Genomic DNA, 19,403 nt, shown 5'->3' on the forward strand with positions numbered 1-19,403 from the left:
AGAAATGATCATACTATGTTCCCTGGGACTTTTGTAACATGTTGAGCGGATTTCTGTTGGCTCGTTGTTCATAATGGATTCAGGACATTGATGACAACGCATCACAAACTAAAAGTTTACACAGACTAAAAACATGTAGCAGCACCCCAACAATCCATATGACAAGAGATTTGCTCTACCTCCCATGCTGGGTACACACGTTGCGACTTCCCACGCGATCCACGTGATCGATTCGATTATTCCCAACATGTTCGATCGGGTTTCGATAGATACAGCCGATCGACGGCAGTATCCATCGAAACCCGATCGACCATGTTGGAAATAATCGAATCAATCCCGCGGATCGAGCGGGAAATCGCAACGTGTGTACCCAGCATAAGACTATCACATTCCTGTTCTAAAAGCCAGCATAACCTAATACTTTGTGTTTGTAACATGGCCTGTAGAAAGAAAAAAAAATACTCCATTTTAGACATGGCCACAGCTCTAGTGAAAGGTGTTCAGAGTATGATCAAATGTCCACTAGGATCTTCACTAGGGAAATGGAAATAAGAATGAAGCACATCCATTTTTACCAACCATATTTTTATCTATTTGTATTGGGCAAGCTTCTTGTATTTTGTACATTGTACTGGTTTCAGCAGGAAAAAAAAAAATGTAATATGAGGGATATACAATAATTCAGTAGTGTCATATTGTTCACATATTTTACCCTACCTGGAGGCACAACCAATCTACCAAACATTTGCAAGGCATTGCTGCATTTAAAATATCAAACTATCCTAGTTATCCTGTTCCAATCACAGCCCATGTTCTACAAATGTCTACAACATTCAAATAAAAAAAAAAGTGCAACAAAGGAAAATGTATAAGAAATCACCCTGTATTTTCTCACAGATGCTGTAGACTAGAGATTGTCTGCTCATAAGTAGAAGGAACCTGAGAATAATTGATGGCTATGTATTGCCATTAGCTTGGAAAGCTTGTATATAAACAGAGGTGATACTGGAGAAGTGTGTACTGGGACGAAAATACTGCTACAAACTAGTATGGGGAACACAGGCGCTGGAAGAACACAATGCACTCTGAAATGTACATAGACCATGCAATGTCCATTGCGTCGTGTACAGTGCTGCGAGAGTTAAGGGTAGGTTAACAACCAATGATCTAAGCTTCTCATCACACTTCACTGCTAGTAGAAATGTTAACAGAAGAATATTATAAATAAATGTAGGAGTGTAGTATATTGTCCGATCTACGGTCTTATTTTGGAACAGTTTGCGGTCTATAAGTAATTTTTTCTTCTATACAACCACAAAATACATAAATTCATATTTTACACTTTCTACTGTACACAAAATACATCTTCTGTTATCAAATCTTAATTTTGCATTCTTTACACGTTTCATGTGCAGCTGAAACTGTTATAAATACTTATACAATAGGTTGGAGAAAACCTAATTTCAGCAATTACACACAAGTCCAAGAGGCGCAAAAATCAAGTACAAAGCGAAGTTCTGAAATATTGTCAAGATACACTGCCAGCAGTAAGTTCATCTAGAAAAAAAAAAACAGATGGCATACTGAATTTTAGATACTCCATTAAATGATATAGACAAATGCAAACAGACTTTGGTAAATAATGGAACCTGTAAATGAGCAGAAAACAATGCACATTTCCAAGATGTGAAAAGCAATCTGTGTAGCTCCAACACCTATTGGCAATCCACAGGCTAGTATAACAGTGCCATCTGGAGTCCAATGCATCACACTGCATCATCTCGGCTTGTAAAACACCACTTCTGCCAAGTAAAAGCAATTTTAAAAAACATACACGATTGTTCATATCACAAGACGTCCAAAAACTGTTCTAGTGTTACATAGGTTTAGGGGTTTTTTTTGTTTTTTTTAAAGAGATCTATAGCTGAAAGGTTTCAAGTGTTTATACAAATGTAATTGACAACTGGCGAGTGCAGCATCATAAGCACCAAATTACTAGTTACATTGCAGAAAATATATAACCTATAAATTGGAAGCCATTTAATAGCTTGCTAAAAGATTTCTGAAAAACAGCTGTGAAAGTGATCAGTATCCAAGATAAGGAAAACCTACGAGGCACTGGTACATAGGTATACATACAGCATACTGGGTGCATGCTGGCTAAAGGAGACAAGTACTGCATGTGAGCGTGGAGCAAATGTTGATTGGACCAGCAACAGGCAATGACAGCTAAAATTGAGAAGGCTGTAAAATGTGTCCACTCGGTACTGTAATTTAAAAGACACCTAAAGTCATTGAATAAATGGCTCTGGAATGCTCAGCAAGCCTCCACAGCCAGCTCTAACCTGCTTTCTACAGCACTGCTGAGACACTTTTATATTGTAGAACTGCATATTGGTAAAGAGCTGCAATATTGCATTGTTTTCATTTGCATAGAATTTAAAGGTGCCCATTAATAATACAATTGACAATACAATTTTGACTCTAATTTTGATCATATTATTCATATGGTATAGTATGAAAACAGAAGCGCACTATCGATAGCTTTCAAAGAAATAATGGATTGGCATGGGAACTTATTTTTTTATAGCTTAGATTGTAACTCATTTAGATACAATCACAAGCTGGAACCTTTAATGCTGTGAATTAAAAATAAGGTCCCGGTCCCCCCCCCCCCCCCCCATTTTAGTCTGCATGATCTTACCCAAAATACGATTGTCCACTAAAAATTGCACAGTTAATGGGCATCTTTAGCTTTAAGGTGTCCCTCTGCCTCCAGTTTTCCAGAAACTGTGGGTTTCAAGTTGCAAGCAATTTATAAACCAACCAAAACTTTTTTTTAAGTTTTGAATAGAGCAGAAAGTGTGAACATTTTACTTCTCTATTTGTGGCTGGAGAGTGGAAGAGATTTTCTTAAATGGTGATCCAGAGAAGATGCGAGACAGGAACAAAAATCTAATCATGAGACCGCAACAATAACTTCTTCAGACTGGATAAGAGGTGTAACATAGCCTTAGGCCTGGTCCACACTAGGTCCGGAAACGTATCCGTGGCTGCGTTTTTCAAACCTGATGAAAAACGGAGTCCCGGATACTAATGTTTAAAATAGCAGCCAGCCTCACCCAAGTAAAAAACAGATCCGTCTGCGTTTGCGGGGACCCGTTTTGAAAACCTGAACGGAAGGTCCGGATCTGCTGCATTTTCACGCAACGGATCAGGACCACGGATACACGCAGGGGTAGTGAAAGCAATGAGAAAACGCATCTCCAGCTCCACAGGCAAAAAACGGATGTGAAAACGGATAGCCTGAGCTTTATGATTGGCCCAAAAAATCCTCCCACTCCTTCCTAATGATAGAGACGTTTTCTGTCAGGGAAAAACCTGAACGGAAACTGATACAAAACTGATGCACTTTCATCAGTTTGCAGTACGGTGGGTACTTCCCCTGATCCGGACTGCAGGGTCCGTCCTGCAACCGGGTCTAGTGTGGACCCAGCCTTACTGTACTTGTGTGCCCTCTGTGACATACATAATGTGTACATGTGTACATAATAGCCACATTAGAAGCCCTAGATGTCACCTGGACAAGAAGTGGAGACACTGCCTCTCAATGTGTAAATCAGTTGTCTTCTAAGTGGGTGCTGTAGTGCCATTGCCTTCCCTCCCAATCTTCGGTACCCATGGATTGATTTCCAAATCATTTGCAATACTCAACAGTTACCACCTAGTCCAGGCAGCTGATGCCAGTGAATTATTTGAATCAGTGCTAGGAAGACAAGGGAAGCAGCTGAAAGAGGTGAGCGATGTGAAGAAAACAAAGGAAGGAGCTTAGAGAATGACAAAAGACAGACAAGGGTAGCTGCATTTCGTGACCAAAGACAGGACGAGGTCTTGGTTTGAACTGGTAGGCGATGTTGCCGACCTGGTTCAGCGATGAAAGCAAAAACTGGGGAGGTCACTGCTTAGCGAGTCACCAAACTAAGGAAGGGGTGAAGTGTCCATGCCTACTTAAAGGGATACTGTAGGGGGGTCTGGGCAAAATGAGTTGAACTTGCCCGGGGCTTCTAATGGTCCCCTGCAGACATCCTGTGTTGGCGCAGCCGCTCACCGATGCTCCGGCCCCGCCTCTGGTTCACTTCTGGAATTTCAGACTATAAAGTCTGAAAACCACTGCACCTGCGTTGCCGTGTCCTCGCACCTGCTGATGTCATCAGGAGCGTACTGCGCAGGCCCAGTATGGTCTGTGCCTGCGCAGTACGCTCCTGGTGCCATCAGTGGGAGCGAGGACACGGCAATGAAGGCGCAGTGGTTTTCAGACTTTAAAGTCTGAAATTCCAGAGGTGAACCAGAGGCAGGGCCGGGGCATCGGTGAGTGGCTGCGCCAACACAGGATGTCTGCAGGGGACCATTAGAAGCCCGTGGTAAGTTCAACTCATTTTCCCCCGACTCCCTACAGTATCCCTTTAAAGGGGCATGCTGCCTAACTGGAGAGAGGATGCAGTTTACCTAAAGACCAAAGAAAGGGACTTAATGTGTCATTTAATATGGCGTTTGCAATACTTACCATTGAGACACATTCGATGCATACTATGCATTTTGGTAGTATTTTTTGCCAAGGGGTGCCAGACAGCAGTAATAGCCCTGCAGGAGTTTTAACCCTATACCACTAAAATCAAAATGTTTGGGTATAAGAGGGAATGGCTAGAGAGAAGGTTCCGTGCAACATCACAAGGGAAAACACCCTATGGCACTCTTGCCCTGTACCTTGGCCATTGGTTTGCAGATACTGTTAGGCAGTGTATATCTAGTTTTCATTTTAAAAAAGTACTTTTTGTGTTATGGTCTTGATTCTTCCTCTACTTGGATGTATCCACATGAGGAGCCATTAAAAATGTCTAAGTTTGTATTTTGAAAAATGTTAATAAAATCTTTGAAACTAAAAATAAGTCTGGGATGGAATTCTGTAAACTGAATACATTTCATATTTAAGAAATCTTCGGGTATTGCTAAACCGCCATTTAAAGGGATAAAACGGTCAAGAACAAGCATGGCATTATCGATGATTCAATGGAGAGTTTAAAGTACCTAATATGTTCTTTACGGCATTGACCCTGTAAAATCCAGTTTTTTTTTTGCTACAGCTGTATGTGAATAAATTTACAGCTGATTAATATATCTATATATCCAACACCAACCCTTGAGCAATTTGATCAAATTCCAGTAATAGAAGGCGAGGCTAAATTGCTCTGGAGTTGGAATATAATCAAATCTTTACAATCGATCAAACAAATCAATGGAATCCCCCTCTCCATATGGCAAAATGCTGCTCAATACTATCAACCCCCCCCCCCCCCCCTCCAACCCCTGCAAACCAAAGATGGCTATAATCCCCACCGCACACACATCTCTCTGCACCTTTCTGATCTTGAACGCAAAAAAAAAAAAAAACTTTCACTGGGGCCCAAGGTCTGGTAAGTTCTGATTAACAATCTTTGTTTCCAGTTGAAAGCAAAGACAGAATTGTAAACCTGCAGCAAATCTGACCTATTTAGTATAAAAAAAAAAAAAAAAAAAAAAAAAAAAGGGGGAAGCTGAGGCATATCCATTTATGACCCAATATGAAAAATATTGTAACACAGACAACAGTCTCATAAAAAGACTGTAGTAAAAGACCCCTCACATTATTAGCCAGATTAAAGAAACAAACAGAAAAACATGCAGCCAGAATTTTGAAATGTTGACACCCAGTTACGGATATCCTCTTATTTTCTAGCTTAAGTCCCAGAAAGAACATGAAGATTATGCCCTCTGTACAGTATAAAGGCAGATGAACATATACACTGAGCAAGTTATGATCACTCATTTTTTTCCAGTAGGTACAGAGCAGCTCTGCTTAGCAAAATCTTGTGTAAGAACTGTCAAAGTAACAATGGAAAACACTCAATTAAAAAAAACAAAAACAAATTAGAATTGCCCAGCATTGGAGCCCAAAGTCTTGCTAACTGTGGAAATTGCTTCAAAGTCTGAGTTGATGCACAGCCAATTCTACATGCAGTGTTACCCAAAATATAAAAAACATGTAAACGTAAAATGCTACACAGGCAAAAAAAACTTCAATGATAATTCACCATCAGAAATGAGACAAACTGCTGAAGTACTGGGATTATTGCATTTTAAGTTATTTTGTAATAGAATGGGAATTAATGGAAATGTATAACTTCCAACACTAGTCCACTTGCAGTTAAGGCCACGATCACAGTGGGATGTTGCATTGTGTTCCTTGTTAACAGGAGAGTAATGGAACAAAAAAAATTGTACCGCATGTTATGGCCACGTTGCGTCACGCGCAGTGAAGCATACAGTCAGTGAAAAGTATGGTTGACTCTAATGTTAAAGTGCATTTAACATGCAGTGCGTTACAATTTGGTGACCCTTTGTGCCGCCACACACTGAAATTCGTATGGTGGTGCATTGCAGAAAGTTGCGTTACAAAGTGGCTGTTACACTGCTACACACCACTGTGAACGGGGCCTCAAAGATCACAAGAAAGTGGAAGATGGCTGAAAGACTACAACAGACTGTCCTAGAGTACATTTAATTGTGTTAAATAGGAAAGCTGAACACATTTTAGCCTCAAGTTAGCATGTACATGAGCAGACTGATTCACATTATGGACAATTATAACCTCATCAAGCACGGACTTGTGTCCAAGTGTCTGGGATGTGACAGGGAGAGGTATATAAGGATCCAGCATAGTGGAAGTCATCCTGCTTGGCTTAACCTCTGCTAGACTACACTTGAGGGCAATGATGGGAGAGAGATCACAAGTGGTAGGTGAAGGAGGATTAATCCATCAACCAGATTTCCTGCAAGATCACAACCAGATCAATACTGGACAGAAATACAAACATTTTGTAAATAGTGGAAATGTACTCAGCTCTCAGGATGATCAAGCAGATGCAAATACTTCTACGTTGATGCGGGTTTCTACAAAGTTTGTATGCGAATGTATGCAACTTGAAAACAGACCAAGCGAATTCCCCTTGGCTTAAATAGATTTTGCAAACTTCTACAGCTTGAAAGCTGGCCAAAAAATGTTCATTATCCTGCATCAACTCAGATTTGCATCTCACTCACCATCCCTAACTCTTTTCTGCAGCCCTGAACAACTTTCCATCTAAAAATGAAAACATGCACCCTCCCCAGTCTCATTTTACAAGCAAACCCTTGATATTGGAAGTATAGACTTCACTACTGCTGAATGTGTTGGTCCCCTTGCTTTTCTGCTTCTCCTATAGCATCACTAATAACTTCGTGACCCGGAATAAGCCAACAGGTTAGACTGTGGAATCAACACAGAACTAGATGGGGGTTCACTACAGATATCTGGTGCTTTAAAAAACTGAACATCCTGTAGTAAAATACTATAAATGTTCAAGGCTGGTAAATACTAGTCACTCAATCACTATGCCATTAATGCCGCATCTACTAGTCCAAATTCTGGCGCCAGCCTGTGCAGAACTTTTAGTAGTCATGTATCAAAAAGAAGAAAGTCGATGAGCATATGACCAAGCAGCTTCCAGTCACAAAAGGCTATAGTGCCAAAACACTGCCTGGGTACTCTTGTTATGTATGGATGCACTGTTACACTTACTACAGTGAACCACTAAAGACAGCTGATTGGCCTGTGCCCAGACTTTGTACTTCTTAAAGGACAACTGAAGAGAGCGGTATATGGAGGCTGCCATGTTTATATCTTTTTAAGTAATACCAGTTGCCTGGCAGCCCTGCTGTTCCTCCGCTCCTAATACTATTAGCCATAGCCCCTGAACAAGCATGCAGCAGATCAGGTGTTTCAGACTTTAAAGTCAGATCTGACAAGACTAGCTCCATGCTGGTTTCTGGTGTTATTCAGATACTACTGCAGAGAAATAGACCAGCAGGGCTGCCAGGCAACTGGTATTGATTTAAAGGAAATAGATATGGCAGCCTCCGTATAACTCTTACTTCAGTTCCCCTTTAATAAAATGTTTAATTCCTGCCTTCTATCTGAGAATACATCCCTTAAAAGACGCTGCACTCACATCTTACAGGTGAGACACCAACTGCATGTGTGATCGCAGTGGCACGTTCTCCCAGGACTGAGTGCTTGTTTTTGTTGTACCATCTTCTAGTAGTTATGCCACCAGACTCTCCACCCTAAGCTGTACGAGATAGATAGATAATGCGCCACACTTCAGAACTGATGTGCTTAACTGAAAAGTAAAGCAAACATTGCAGCAAGCCAACTAGGGATAGAGCAAGAAGTAGTAAAGCAGCCTGTTAAGCCTGGCAGTTATTACCATTATGGGTACATCTTGGAGCTGGTTCCTAACTGAAGTATACTACTAAATAAGATAGGAGATATGGATTCTGCAGATTGTCAGCATCACCATCATATCACTTCAAACACCTTAGAGGAAGCTGGAGTATAAACACCTCAAATTAACTTTTTTTTCCTGGAAACTTCTCAAAGATACTGTCTTTGCAAAAGCAGCACCCAGTTCTACAGATAATTACTGTACATGATTGCAGACTAATGTTGTGGATATAACAAAAGCACTCTGTACTACTAATTCATTTCTATGATCAGTTGGTACTTCAGCATGGCAGCAGTTTTGGGTTTCAGTCTTTGAAGTCTTCCCTACACACCCTATGGAAAGGTGTCCTTAGTGCAAATACCACGCCATGCGCTGTCAGTAAACATTGCCGAGTTGGATTTCCTGCATAAGTCAGGGGAAGGGAAAAGGCAAAAAGCTGAGGACAATGGAGCTGGGTTTCTTCAATGCATCACGTGGGTTTGGTTGGGACCAAAGTGGGAATGTTGGGAGTAGACCGACGATGGCTACGTCTCCCTGCTTCAGTATAGTCGTTTCTCGTAACTGTAAAACAAAAACGCAGAATTTCATGAAACTACGTTTTTAAAAAATAGTTTTAAAAAGTACTTACGCAACATTATTAGTATATGAAGATATGACTTAACAGAGGCAGCGAAAAATTTTGACTATACAATGGGCAATGCCAAAATGACAACACAGCTGGTTAGACAAAAACTGTCAAAGTCTTCTGTCACAAATTCTATATTGGAGCATTACTTAATGTGGGAAGCAATGTGGACAGTCCAGTAGCTCATACCTAGTATTCAGCAACCATATTTCATGAACTCAATGATCTGGTTGCTATAGCTTCCCAACTGTTTTGTCACAGCTGCACAACTGCATTGACTGAGAACCTGCAGTCCAGTTTAAAAACATATGAAACTGCAGAACTGGGTGGGCACAATAAATCTTGGCTAGCAGAATATTTACTATGCATAGAGGTTTCCCCAGAATGTCTCCTAATGGACACCTAGGAGGATATAGCTGGATACAAATAACTGTAACAAGTTTAGTTTTCTTCAATAAATGAACCTGGGTGTATCTGGTAGGACTTAAAGCGAACTTGAATGGAGTAAAATGATTTAAAATAAACATGAGGTAACGTCAAATGAACATTACATAGTTACCTTGCCATCAGTTCCTCTCAGAAGCTCACCATTTTCTTCTGACAATGATCCCTTCCAGTTCTGACAACATTTTGTCAGAACTGAAATATATCAGTTGATGTCAGTTATATATCAGTTGCGGTTAGTCATAGCTGAGAGGACAACTGATGTGCCAGGTAATGTCTGTTTCCCTATGGCTCAAGTGGGCAATGTTACAGTTTAACAGTGTGCTGACTAGAAAGCGGTTATGGGGTAATGGCCATTTTCAAAATGGAGGATGGACAAGTCCATTGATCACAGTGTACAAACAGGACGCAGGAGAGGAGAAAGATTGAGGAGTAGACTACACAGGAGGTCAGTATGAACTGTGTGTTTATTTTTACTTAATTTTCAGTTCAAGTTTTCTTTAAGGTACCATTGATCAGTCCCCATAAATATTTCAGTTTTATTTTAGCTTTTTTCATGAAATGGCTAAACTGAGGGCTGATTCTTGTAAAAAAAACAAACAAAAAAAAGACACAAGGAGACCGGGAGCCCGATCTGGTGTATCATCAAAGGGACACCAGGAGATGCATGTAAAACAGAGATCTACTCACAAAATTGGGTTGCTAAAAAAAAGCAACCACCTTTCTCACATGTGAGGAAGTACCGTCCTCACTCGGCCTTGCTTCTGATAGTAAGGTAGGTCGCAGCTCCAGATAAAATAAAAGGTTGGCCACATGGAAAACTCCCAACTGTGCACTCCCCTATACAGGGGTGACAAAGATTGGGGGAAGGTAGGAGGAGCCCGTAGACATAACAGTAGTATTTAGTAGGTGATATGGTAGTAGAAAGAAAGTTCTCTTGTTCCTACCTTCTAGTAGTGAAACTAGCTTGGCGCCGAATATAGCATCTCACCACCGTAGGCACATCCATAGACCTGAGGAAGCGTCTGTGGCCGAGAAATGCGTTGTCATTTGTGCCCTAATAAAATTTATGAAGTATTTACTACTACCTTACGTGCGAGTTTCACTACTATAAGGTAGGAACAAGAGAACCTTCTTTCTACTACCATATCACCTACTAAATACTACTGTTTATATGTCTACGGGCGCCTCCTACCTTCCCCTAAACTGAGGACTAAAATATAGAAATGGACATGGGAATTGGGGGTTAGTAACATTCTCCTTCCTTTGACTATTACAATTCTCAATCTTCTTACATTCCTTTTCTAGGATGGGGAGTATACACAGTGTTCTACAGCCAGTGGTTAATAAAAGCAATACCTGGTAAAAGGAGAATAGAAAAAAAACAAACACACACACACACACACACACACACACACACAAGATTTTGAAGTACAGACAAAACATAATAATTACAGCTTATATAACTCTGCTATACAGTATACCATAATCCCCTACCAGTAATGGATGCTGTGTTTAATGGGTCGAGGTAGAGCGAAGGCTAACAAAATGGAGTCTAAGATAGCCAGATTGGTCCTGGACTCCAGCCTCTAAAGAGATTGACTGAGTGAAATGTGCAAGGTAGCGCAAGGAATCTGACCTAGTTTGATGACACAACACGTTTAACGGACCTAAACGCAAAAGTTCCTCTCTGCTTTAACAGATTAGGCACACCATGATTACTTCTTCCGTACAATATACAAATAAACAAATCCTGAAGTTTTACTGGATTAAGGCCTTGTTCACATTATAAGAGTTTTCATAAAATTTTAAGCGCGGGCGATTTTTAAAATCCTGAAAGCGCTTGTGCAATGATTCTCTATGAGAGAGTTCATATCACAGCGGTTCGTTTGCAATCTGCTTTGAAAAGCGGTGCTTGGGCCATTTTTGAGGCAGTTTGCCTCAATGGAAGGTATAGAAAAAAAATAAATAAATAAATAAATAAAAAAAAAAAAAAAATCGCAAAACGCTCACAAAATCTCTTTGGCAAACAAGTGTGCGAGGTTTTCTTTTTTTTTTTAAATGCATTATTTTTTCCGGATCAAAAGACGGAAGTGCTCTGCAAAAGCGCTTACAAAAACGAGCGAACGTGAAGAAAGTCGCCAGAAAGCACTTTTAAAAAAGTGGGGGGAAAAAAAGCCTCAATAGGATCCTGCGGCTTCTCTCTCTTTAGCATCTCAATTTGAACCCGAGCTTTGGCTCGGGTACACTTTAAACAGCGAGTGTCGCGGACAATCACCGCTGCGAGAACTCACCACAACATTGCAGGGAGCACAGTAAGTGTTAAGCCTTTGTCTTTTCCTGCACAGGCAAAGTCACAGCTACTGATAAGACCAATTACACTCTGATGTAGCTAAGCACAAATCAGTGCAGTGGAATTCTACAGCATTTATATGTGGAACGAAACTTTTCAGTAAAGGAAGCTAAATGAGCTTAAAAACCAAATTCTTGGTAAATAGAGGAGGTAGTGGTGGACTTACCTACTCCAAGTAGACACACAACGACTGTAGTAAAGACAGTCAATATATTTTATTTATGCACTCCAAATATGCAACGCGTATCGCAGGTTTGATCCCGCTTCATCAGGCAATAACAACGGAGCAATAGCATATGTGGTCAGTAGAAGAGTCAGGCACCTCTGAAACTTTTCATGGTTTGAAATCGGATTTAAAACTAGCCTGAGACTCAAAATATATCTGTTAACCTACCTCCTCTTGAAAAACTACAAAGAGTGAAACAGTGAAATGTCTAGATAAGATGTCTAAAACCTTTGACTTTCTCATTTCAGTCCACAGAGAGGGAAACACAACCCTGTGCAATCACATGGCTTCATCCGCTACAGGCGCTTCCCACCCTGCCTACTTTTCTTTTTTCAAATTAATCCTTACGTAAAAGTTTACCTGAAGTGGCATGAGAAATTGTATGTGCAGTCCCGATACTATAACTAGGCTGTGTTCTTTCACTAAAGATTAATCCTCAGACTGTGTAATATATATATATATATATATATATATATATATATATATATATATATATATATATATATATATATATATATACCATATATATATATATATATATATATATATATATATATATATATATATATATATATATATATATATATATATATATATATATATATATATATATATATATATATATATATATATATATATATATATATATATATATATATATATATATATATATATATATATATATATATATATATATATATATATATATATTATTTTATTTTTTAAGCTACACACCAGCTATGTTTGAATTGTGTTTACTAAATGTCTTGCCCAAATCTACATTTTCATAAAGCCACATAAGTCAGTAGGGATATCAATAAAGGTGCAGATAAATTAGAGATAATTGAAAACTATGCTTTTACTATACAGAATGACAACTATGAAAATCTTGCAGTGGAAGCATTTGATTTGTACATCTCTACTTGGAATTATCTACATATATGTCAAGTAGAAAGTTGGCACTGACCCCAAATTTTGTACTAAACGCCTTTAGATGTCCATGGCACAGGAATATGGGGAAACAAATACCAGTAGCCATCTGAGGCAGGCAGCAGTAGTTTTGTACAAACACTCCTGTTTGTGGAGTATAGATGCGGAAACACAAACACCTATAGAAGTCCACGCCAGTATAAGGGTTAAGAATCCATGGCGAAAAGTCAGAACTTTCTCTGCAGGCATCTAACTGATAAATACTCACATATTGTAAATTTCTGGACTGAAGCTTTACATTCAAATTCATGGTTAAATATAAAAAGTGAACCAGAGGCAGCAGGGGGAGAGGAAGTTACTTACCCAAGTAAAGGGAAGTCTCTGAATAGTCCACAGGCTTCCCAGCATCCTCCTCAACTTCACCATTGCTGCACATGTACCCTGGAAACATATCTGAAACACTATCTACTGTGTAAGAGTGCAGCTGTCCTGTACCAGTACGGCTGCGCCTGCACAGCAAGCCGAAGCCACTCATCCACAAGCAATTCTGTGCTACTGTGCAGGCGCGCTCATGCATTGAGCCATTAAAAATGTATGTGTTCATGTTCCTGCACTAGTGGGAATGCGTAAAAATGTACACAATGTGGCCCGCCGACCTCCGAGGTCGGCAAGCTGCCAGCGGGGGACTGGAGCAGCAGTGAGTGACTACGAGGGCACACAATGGCTGCATGGGGCTGGTAGAAGCCCCAGGTAAGTGAAACTCTTATTTTGATTGGACCTTCCCTTTAAATATCAGAGGCAAACGCTGTAATTTATTGAGGGTAGGATTTAGCTATATTGGGACAAATCAATTGCAGAAGGGGTGTCTGCTTCAATTTCAATGCACAGCCAGAGTTGCATATCAGACTACAGAAAGCAAATATCAAACATATCAAACTCTGAAAGCAAAAACAGTATGAAAAAGCTGTGACAATTAGTTACATTTCCTATGCTCTCTTCAGACAAGTCAGTCAGAAACACAGGACACAGGAGCTGCAGCTGTTGGGAGCTCTCTTCTCTGTCACACACAGAGCTACACAGAGTTAACTGATCAAGTGTGAGGGGAATTACCCTTCTCCTCATGGCTCAGTCAGCCGTCAGTTTTGGCATCAGTAAAGTTTGAATGCATATTGATAACAGTAAACAAAGAAGTTGCTACTAAAATGTATACACCAGTAATTAGCAGCACTTCCCAAACAATTCCTGTGCCAATAGAAAAAAATACGTGAATTGATAGTATTCCTTTAAACAAAATTAGACAGGTGCATAAATTTGGGCACCACAAAAAAAGAAATGAAATATTTAGTAGATCCTTTTTCAGAAAATTACAGCCTCTAAACGCTTCCTACAGGTTCCAATGTGAGTCTGGATTCTGGTTGAAGGTATTTTGGACCAATCCTCTTTACAAAATATCTTTAGTTAATTCAGGTTTGATGGCTTCAGAGCATAGAGAGTTCTCTAACTCGCACCACAGATTTTCAATTATATTCAGGTCTGGGGACTGAAATGGCCATTCCAGAACATTGTATTTGGTCCTCTGCTTTAGTGGATTTTGAGCAGTGTTTAGGGTCATTGTCTTGTTGAAAGATCCATCCCCGGCGCAGTTTCATCTTTGTCACAGATTACTGGACATTGATCTCCAGAATCTGCAGATACTGAGTGGAATCCATGCTTCCCTCAACTTTGACAATATTCCCAGTTCCTGCACTGGCCACAAAGCCCCACAGCATGATGGAACCACAACCATATTTTACTTTAGGTAGCAGATGTTTTTCTTGGATCCATGCATAACGCCCCTTGTTATACACAAATAACTCCATTTTAGTTTCATCAGTCCACAGCACCTTACCCCAAAATTAAGCTGGCTTGTCCAAATGAGCTTTAGCATACCTCAAGCGGCTCTGTGCTGTGGCCGAAGAAAAGGCTTCCTCTCCATCTCTCTTGCATATATCATCTCGTTGTGTAAAGTGTGCCGAATGGCTGAACGATGCACAGTTACTCTCTGCAGCAAGATGATGATGTAGATCTTTGGTGCTGATCTGTGGATTGACTGACTGTACTCACCATTCGTCGCCTCTGTCTATCCGAGATTTTTCTTGGTCTGCACACTTCGAGCCTTAACTTGAACTAAGGCTGTGGTCTTAGACAAGCTTTCTGCATCCTTCTCCTAAACCATGATGGTGAACAATCTTTGTCTTCAGGTCATTTGAGAGATGTTTTGAGAGCCGCATGTTGCTACTCTTCAGAGAATATTAAAAGAGGAGGAAAATATACAATTGACCCCCTTAAATACTCTCTCATAATTAGATTCACCTATGTATGTAGGTCAGAGGTCACTAAGCTTACCAAGCCAATTTGAGTTCCATTAATTAGTTCTAAAGGTTTTGGAATCAATGAAATGACAACAGTGCCCAAATTTATGCACCTGCCTAATTTTACTTAAACAATTATTGTGCACTTTCTGTAAATCCAATAGACTTCATTTCACTTCTCAAATACCACTGTATGTGTCTCCTATAGAATATATTTAACTGACATTTTTTATCTCAACAACCAACGATTTATACAGGAAATCATGACATTAACAAGGTTGCCCAAACTTTTGCATCCCACTGTATATATAATTTCTTATCTCAGGTACACTTTAATCTGTATGCAGATTGAAACTGGACCAATCCAGATCAGCAGAAACAGGATTTGATTGGCTAATATCCAATCTGGAATTCAATCCAAACAGAATCTGTATGAAGTCTGAATAAAAATGTGCAATTAATCAAATAGGCATAGCATTCTTATCAACCTACTCTTTCCTTCCACATGTATTGAATGGGTCATCGCAGTAAGCCTAGAGACACCTGGTTATTTTACTTCCCAACTGCCCGATTTTTGTAGAGTTCTGAAGAAGTTCTGAGCCAATGGCACAAGCAGAATGAGGATTCTGTGAAGCACTAAGTGCAAATTTGCATTACTGTTGCTATGGTTTCTAAAAAGTTAACTTTTAACACAAGCAGAGTATTCAGTCAGAACATGAACCTTTAGATTGCTCTGCATAGCTTTAAAATGAGAGATAATATAAATAAATCTCCTTTTGGCGCCATCCTCCACCTCCTGGATCTTCGGTAACGGGTCCTGGTATCCTAGCCAGTCGGGGCTTTCTGCGCATGCGCAGCCAGGCCTCACACACCTACCCCGTCCCATCGACGGGAGCAATACTACTGCCCAAGCGCAGAACTCTCCTGACCACGGGAGAGAGACATGGGGTAGCACGCCCAGCCGTGCGTGCGCCAACTAGCCGAAGATACCGGGACCCGTTATTGAAGAGCCAGGAGGCAGATGGTGGCACAGAGGGAGTGATCAGGCCAGAAGAATTCCTAGGTATGCAAGGTTTTTTTGTTTGTTTTTTTTTCCCCTTACATTTAGTCTCTAGTACACTTTAGGATTAAGAACCAGACTGGCAGAGCTGAGCCAGATTCCTGGAATCGATCCCAGGAGAATGGATGCACTCGGAAGGATGGCATGGGTGCTCTTGGGGCTGGAGGAAGGCCTGGGTGCTTTTTAATGAGCAGAATAGAAAAAACAGTTGCAGGACTGCTGGTTTTGATTCCCTACAGATCCAAGGTTATTACAGGGTATGATATGGCAGGTAAAGATAAGTTACTACCATTACCACCACAGTGGAACTGTGGGGATGTAGTAAGGCACACTAGCACCAACAACAATCCAGCATCATTTCCCTACTTTTGAAGTATATGCAGCTAGACATAAAGGGGGGGGGGGGTCTCTGCCAGCTGAATATCAAAATGCCATACGGTGCTCCTTTTGGTCACCGTGGCAAATGTCATCGGTAGAAAGCAGAGGAGTTTCTTCAGACAGCCTGGTCATGACATGTTGCAGGTCATCACTTTAAGGTGGTAGGCTGAAACAAAAAAGTCAATGGCATACTTGCGGTCACTGTTTTTGTGTGCGTTTGAGAGCAATGAATAAGCTGCAGATGGTCAGTTACAGTTAGAGTACTAATGATCAAACACTGATCACCAGCACCTAAAATAGGATTTTTTAGAACGGTAGATTTATAAATAAGTGTTGAGAATATATATATATATATATATATATATATATATATATATATATATATATATATATATATATATATATATATGGCACTTTTTGTACTCCAGTATTTAACCGATAAATGTTGGCCCTTTAATGACTGAATGCATCTTCCAAAAGGATGACTGGGTGAGTAATTGGCTACATGGGAACCTCTAAACTCAATGTAGTCTGGCTTTCAGAGAACAAGACAAATACTACATTACTTACATGGAAGGAATGTATATCTAGAATGGATGCATGTACAAAAGAAAAAGAGAAGATTAATAGCTGTCTGGGTTTAGAACAAGCTTGAGCTCTCCCTTCACCATTACCAATGAATAAAGCACAAATACAAAGGTTTGCTAGATCAGGGGTGGACATCTGGTCTTGGAGCCAGTCGATGCAATGCACACATTAGCTAATAATTTTACCAAAACAAAAATGTGCAAACAAACTTCTAAAAATTGGTGAATTTATTTTTTTTCAAGACAACTTGGCTACCAGTCCATCCCTGAGCTAGTTATAATCGTACATATGCTAAGAGGGATTCAATAAGGTCAAATGCACAGGCTATACAATGCACATTATATATACACACAAACACACACCACAAGTACATCAACTGTTTGACATTAAAAAGTGTACCTTGGTTTTTTTTTTTGTTCTGTAGTAGTAGCAGCTGAAGAGCACCTAATGCTCTTTGCTGTTGGGCTGCTATTGCCCAACACTGCATTTTAACCAATATGTTTAAACAAGCAAATTATTGCATTTGCACTTTATGGATGTGCAGAGCCATGTATTTTATTTATGCATTTTTGCCCCACTGCTTACACTCTTATTCATTAACCTTTAGTTTCAGTGGTATTGAATCAGGTACTATTAGCTAAAAACGTAAGACTGTACAAGCATCCCTGGAATTAGCTGGATCTTGCTTTTTGTGGCTAAGTGGCTATATATTACTCTATGGAGGAAGGGGAGAAGAGGGGAAGGAGTCCTTCAACTGTGGGGGAAAATGCCTAGCAGCAATCAAAAGGTAAAATTCCAGTGTGGCTGAACAGGTCTAGTGATGCTTGTAGAAAAAAAAACGGACCAAAAATAATCAGTTTAGGCAACTATACGCTCACCTCCAGGATCACATGACCCCCACCTTCTAGCCAGACAGCACATGGAGCTAAACAACCTCCATGTACTTCAGCTCTGAATAGTCTGTACTACATCACAAGAACCCCCACAACAGCTACCATAGAGGACCACAAGGATATAGGTGCTACTGATGCAGTGTTTTCCCAGGGCAATGATCAGACTATCAGAGAGATCAAGACTAATGATAAAACGAAAGATAAATGAAAGATCTTATACCAATTTTTAACCACCTTCCATGTAGTATGAGAGCCATACACAGTCTATTCTATTGACCTAAACTCCCCATTAGATAAAATTCTTTGCAAGATGCTGGACACCGATGCTGTACACATTCAAAAGATCAGTATCTGCAAAAGATCCATTCCTGCAAAATGCATTCATAGTCTATGATATCTGCACATCCTCATACACACCTTGTTTAACAGACATTCATCTGCAGACCAGATCTACCAGGATGGATTTTCAGATATGCAGATGAATGTCTGTAAGGCCTTGTTCACATTATACGCGCTTCCGTGCGGATATGGAAGCGCGTATGATGTGCTGGAACGTAGGAACGGCAGAAGGGCATTGACTGCCCTTCTACCGTTCACATCTACTGCGCTCCGCAGCAGTACAATGCACTTGGAAGCGCTTGCGTACTGCTGGCTGCATTTTACCCGGAAGCGCAGAGCTGATCCCATCACTGTCAATGGATGGGATCAGCAGCGCAGATGGCGTGCGATCGGATGCGCTGCGTTCGGATTGCACGGCCATCTGCGCTCCTCAGATGTGAACGAGGCCTTAAACAAGGTGTGTATGAGGATCTGCAGATATCAGACTATGAATGCATTTAGCAGGAAATGATCTTTTCCAGGAACGGATCTTTTGCAGATACTGATCTTTTGAATTTGTCCAGCATCTTTGTGTCCAGCATCTTGCAAAGATTTTTATCTGATGGAGAGTTCAGCGCAATAGAATAGACTGTAGGTATGTCTCATACTACATGGAAGGGGGTAAAATTGGCTAATCGAGCCGCCGGTCGACCCGTGTATTCCCGGCATAAGATCTTTCATTTATCTTTCAAGTGTGTACACACCATAAGTAATCGCTGCCATGTTTATCTGGCCCCATTCATTACAAAACAATGAGGTGTGTACAACTAACACTGAGGCGACAAAAAAAAAAATAAAAAAAAAATAAAAAAAAAAA

At 40.3% G+C, this 19,403-nt stretch overlaps 1 protein-coding gene across 5 annotated transcripts in view; it reads right to left on the reverse strand.

Annotated features, from left to right (window-relative positions):
• Positions 1–287: 287 nt before the first annotated feature.
• The window catches only part of IMPDH1 (inosine monophosphate dehydrogenase 1), a 210,830-nt gene continuing 191,714 nt past the window's right edge, over positions 288–19,403 (reverse strand). For 3 of the 5 annotated variants that reach the window (XM_068275922.1, XM_068275925.1, XM_068275926.1), the window contains exons 15-16: positions 17,298–17,314; positions 5,440–8,921 (exon numbers count right to left, since the gene is read on the reverse strand). In XM_068275922.1, the coding sequence (XP_068132023.1) occupies positions 8,830–8,921; positions 17,298–17,314 (109 nt within the window). In that variant the 3' untranslated portion in view covers positions 5,440–8,829. Of the gene's footprint in view, positions 1,558–5,439; positions 8,922–17,297; positions 17,315–19,403 lie in introns of those variants that run through there. The other 2 variants (XM_068275924.1, XM_068275923.1) reach the window with 2 other exon arrangements.

The sequence above is a fragment of the Hyperolius riggenbachi genome, chromosome 3 (assembly GCF_040937935.1).
Source record: "Hyperolius riggenbachi isolate aHypRig1 chromosome 3, aHypRig1.pri, whole genome shotgun sequence".
NCBI lineage: Eukaryota > Metazoa > Chordata > Amphibia > Anura > Hyperoliidae > Hyperolius > Hyperolius riggenbachi.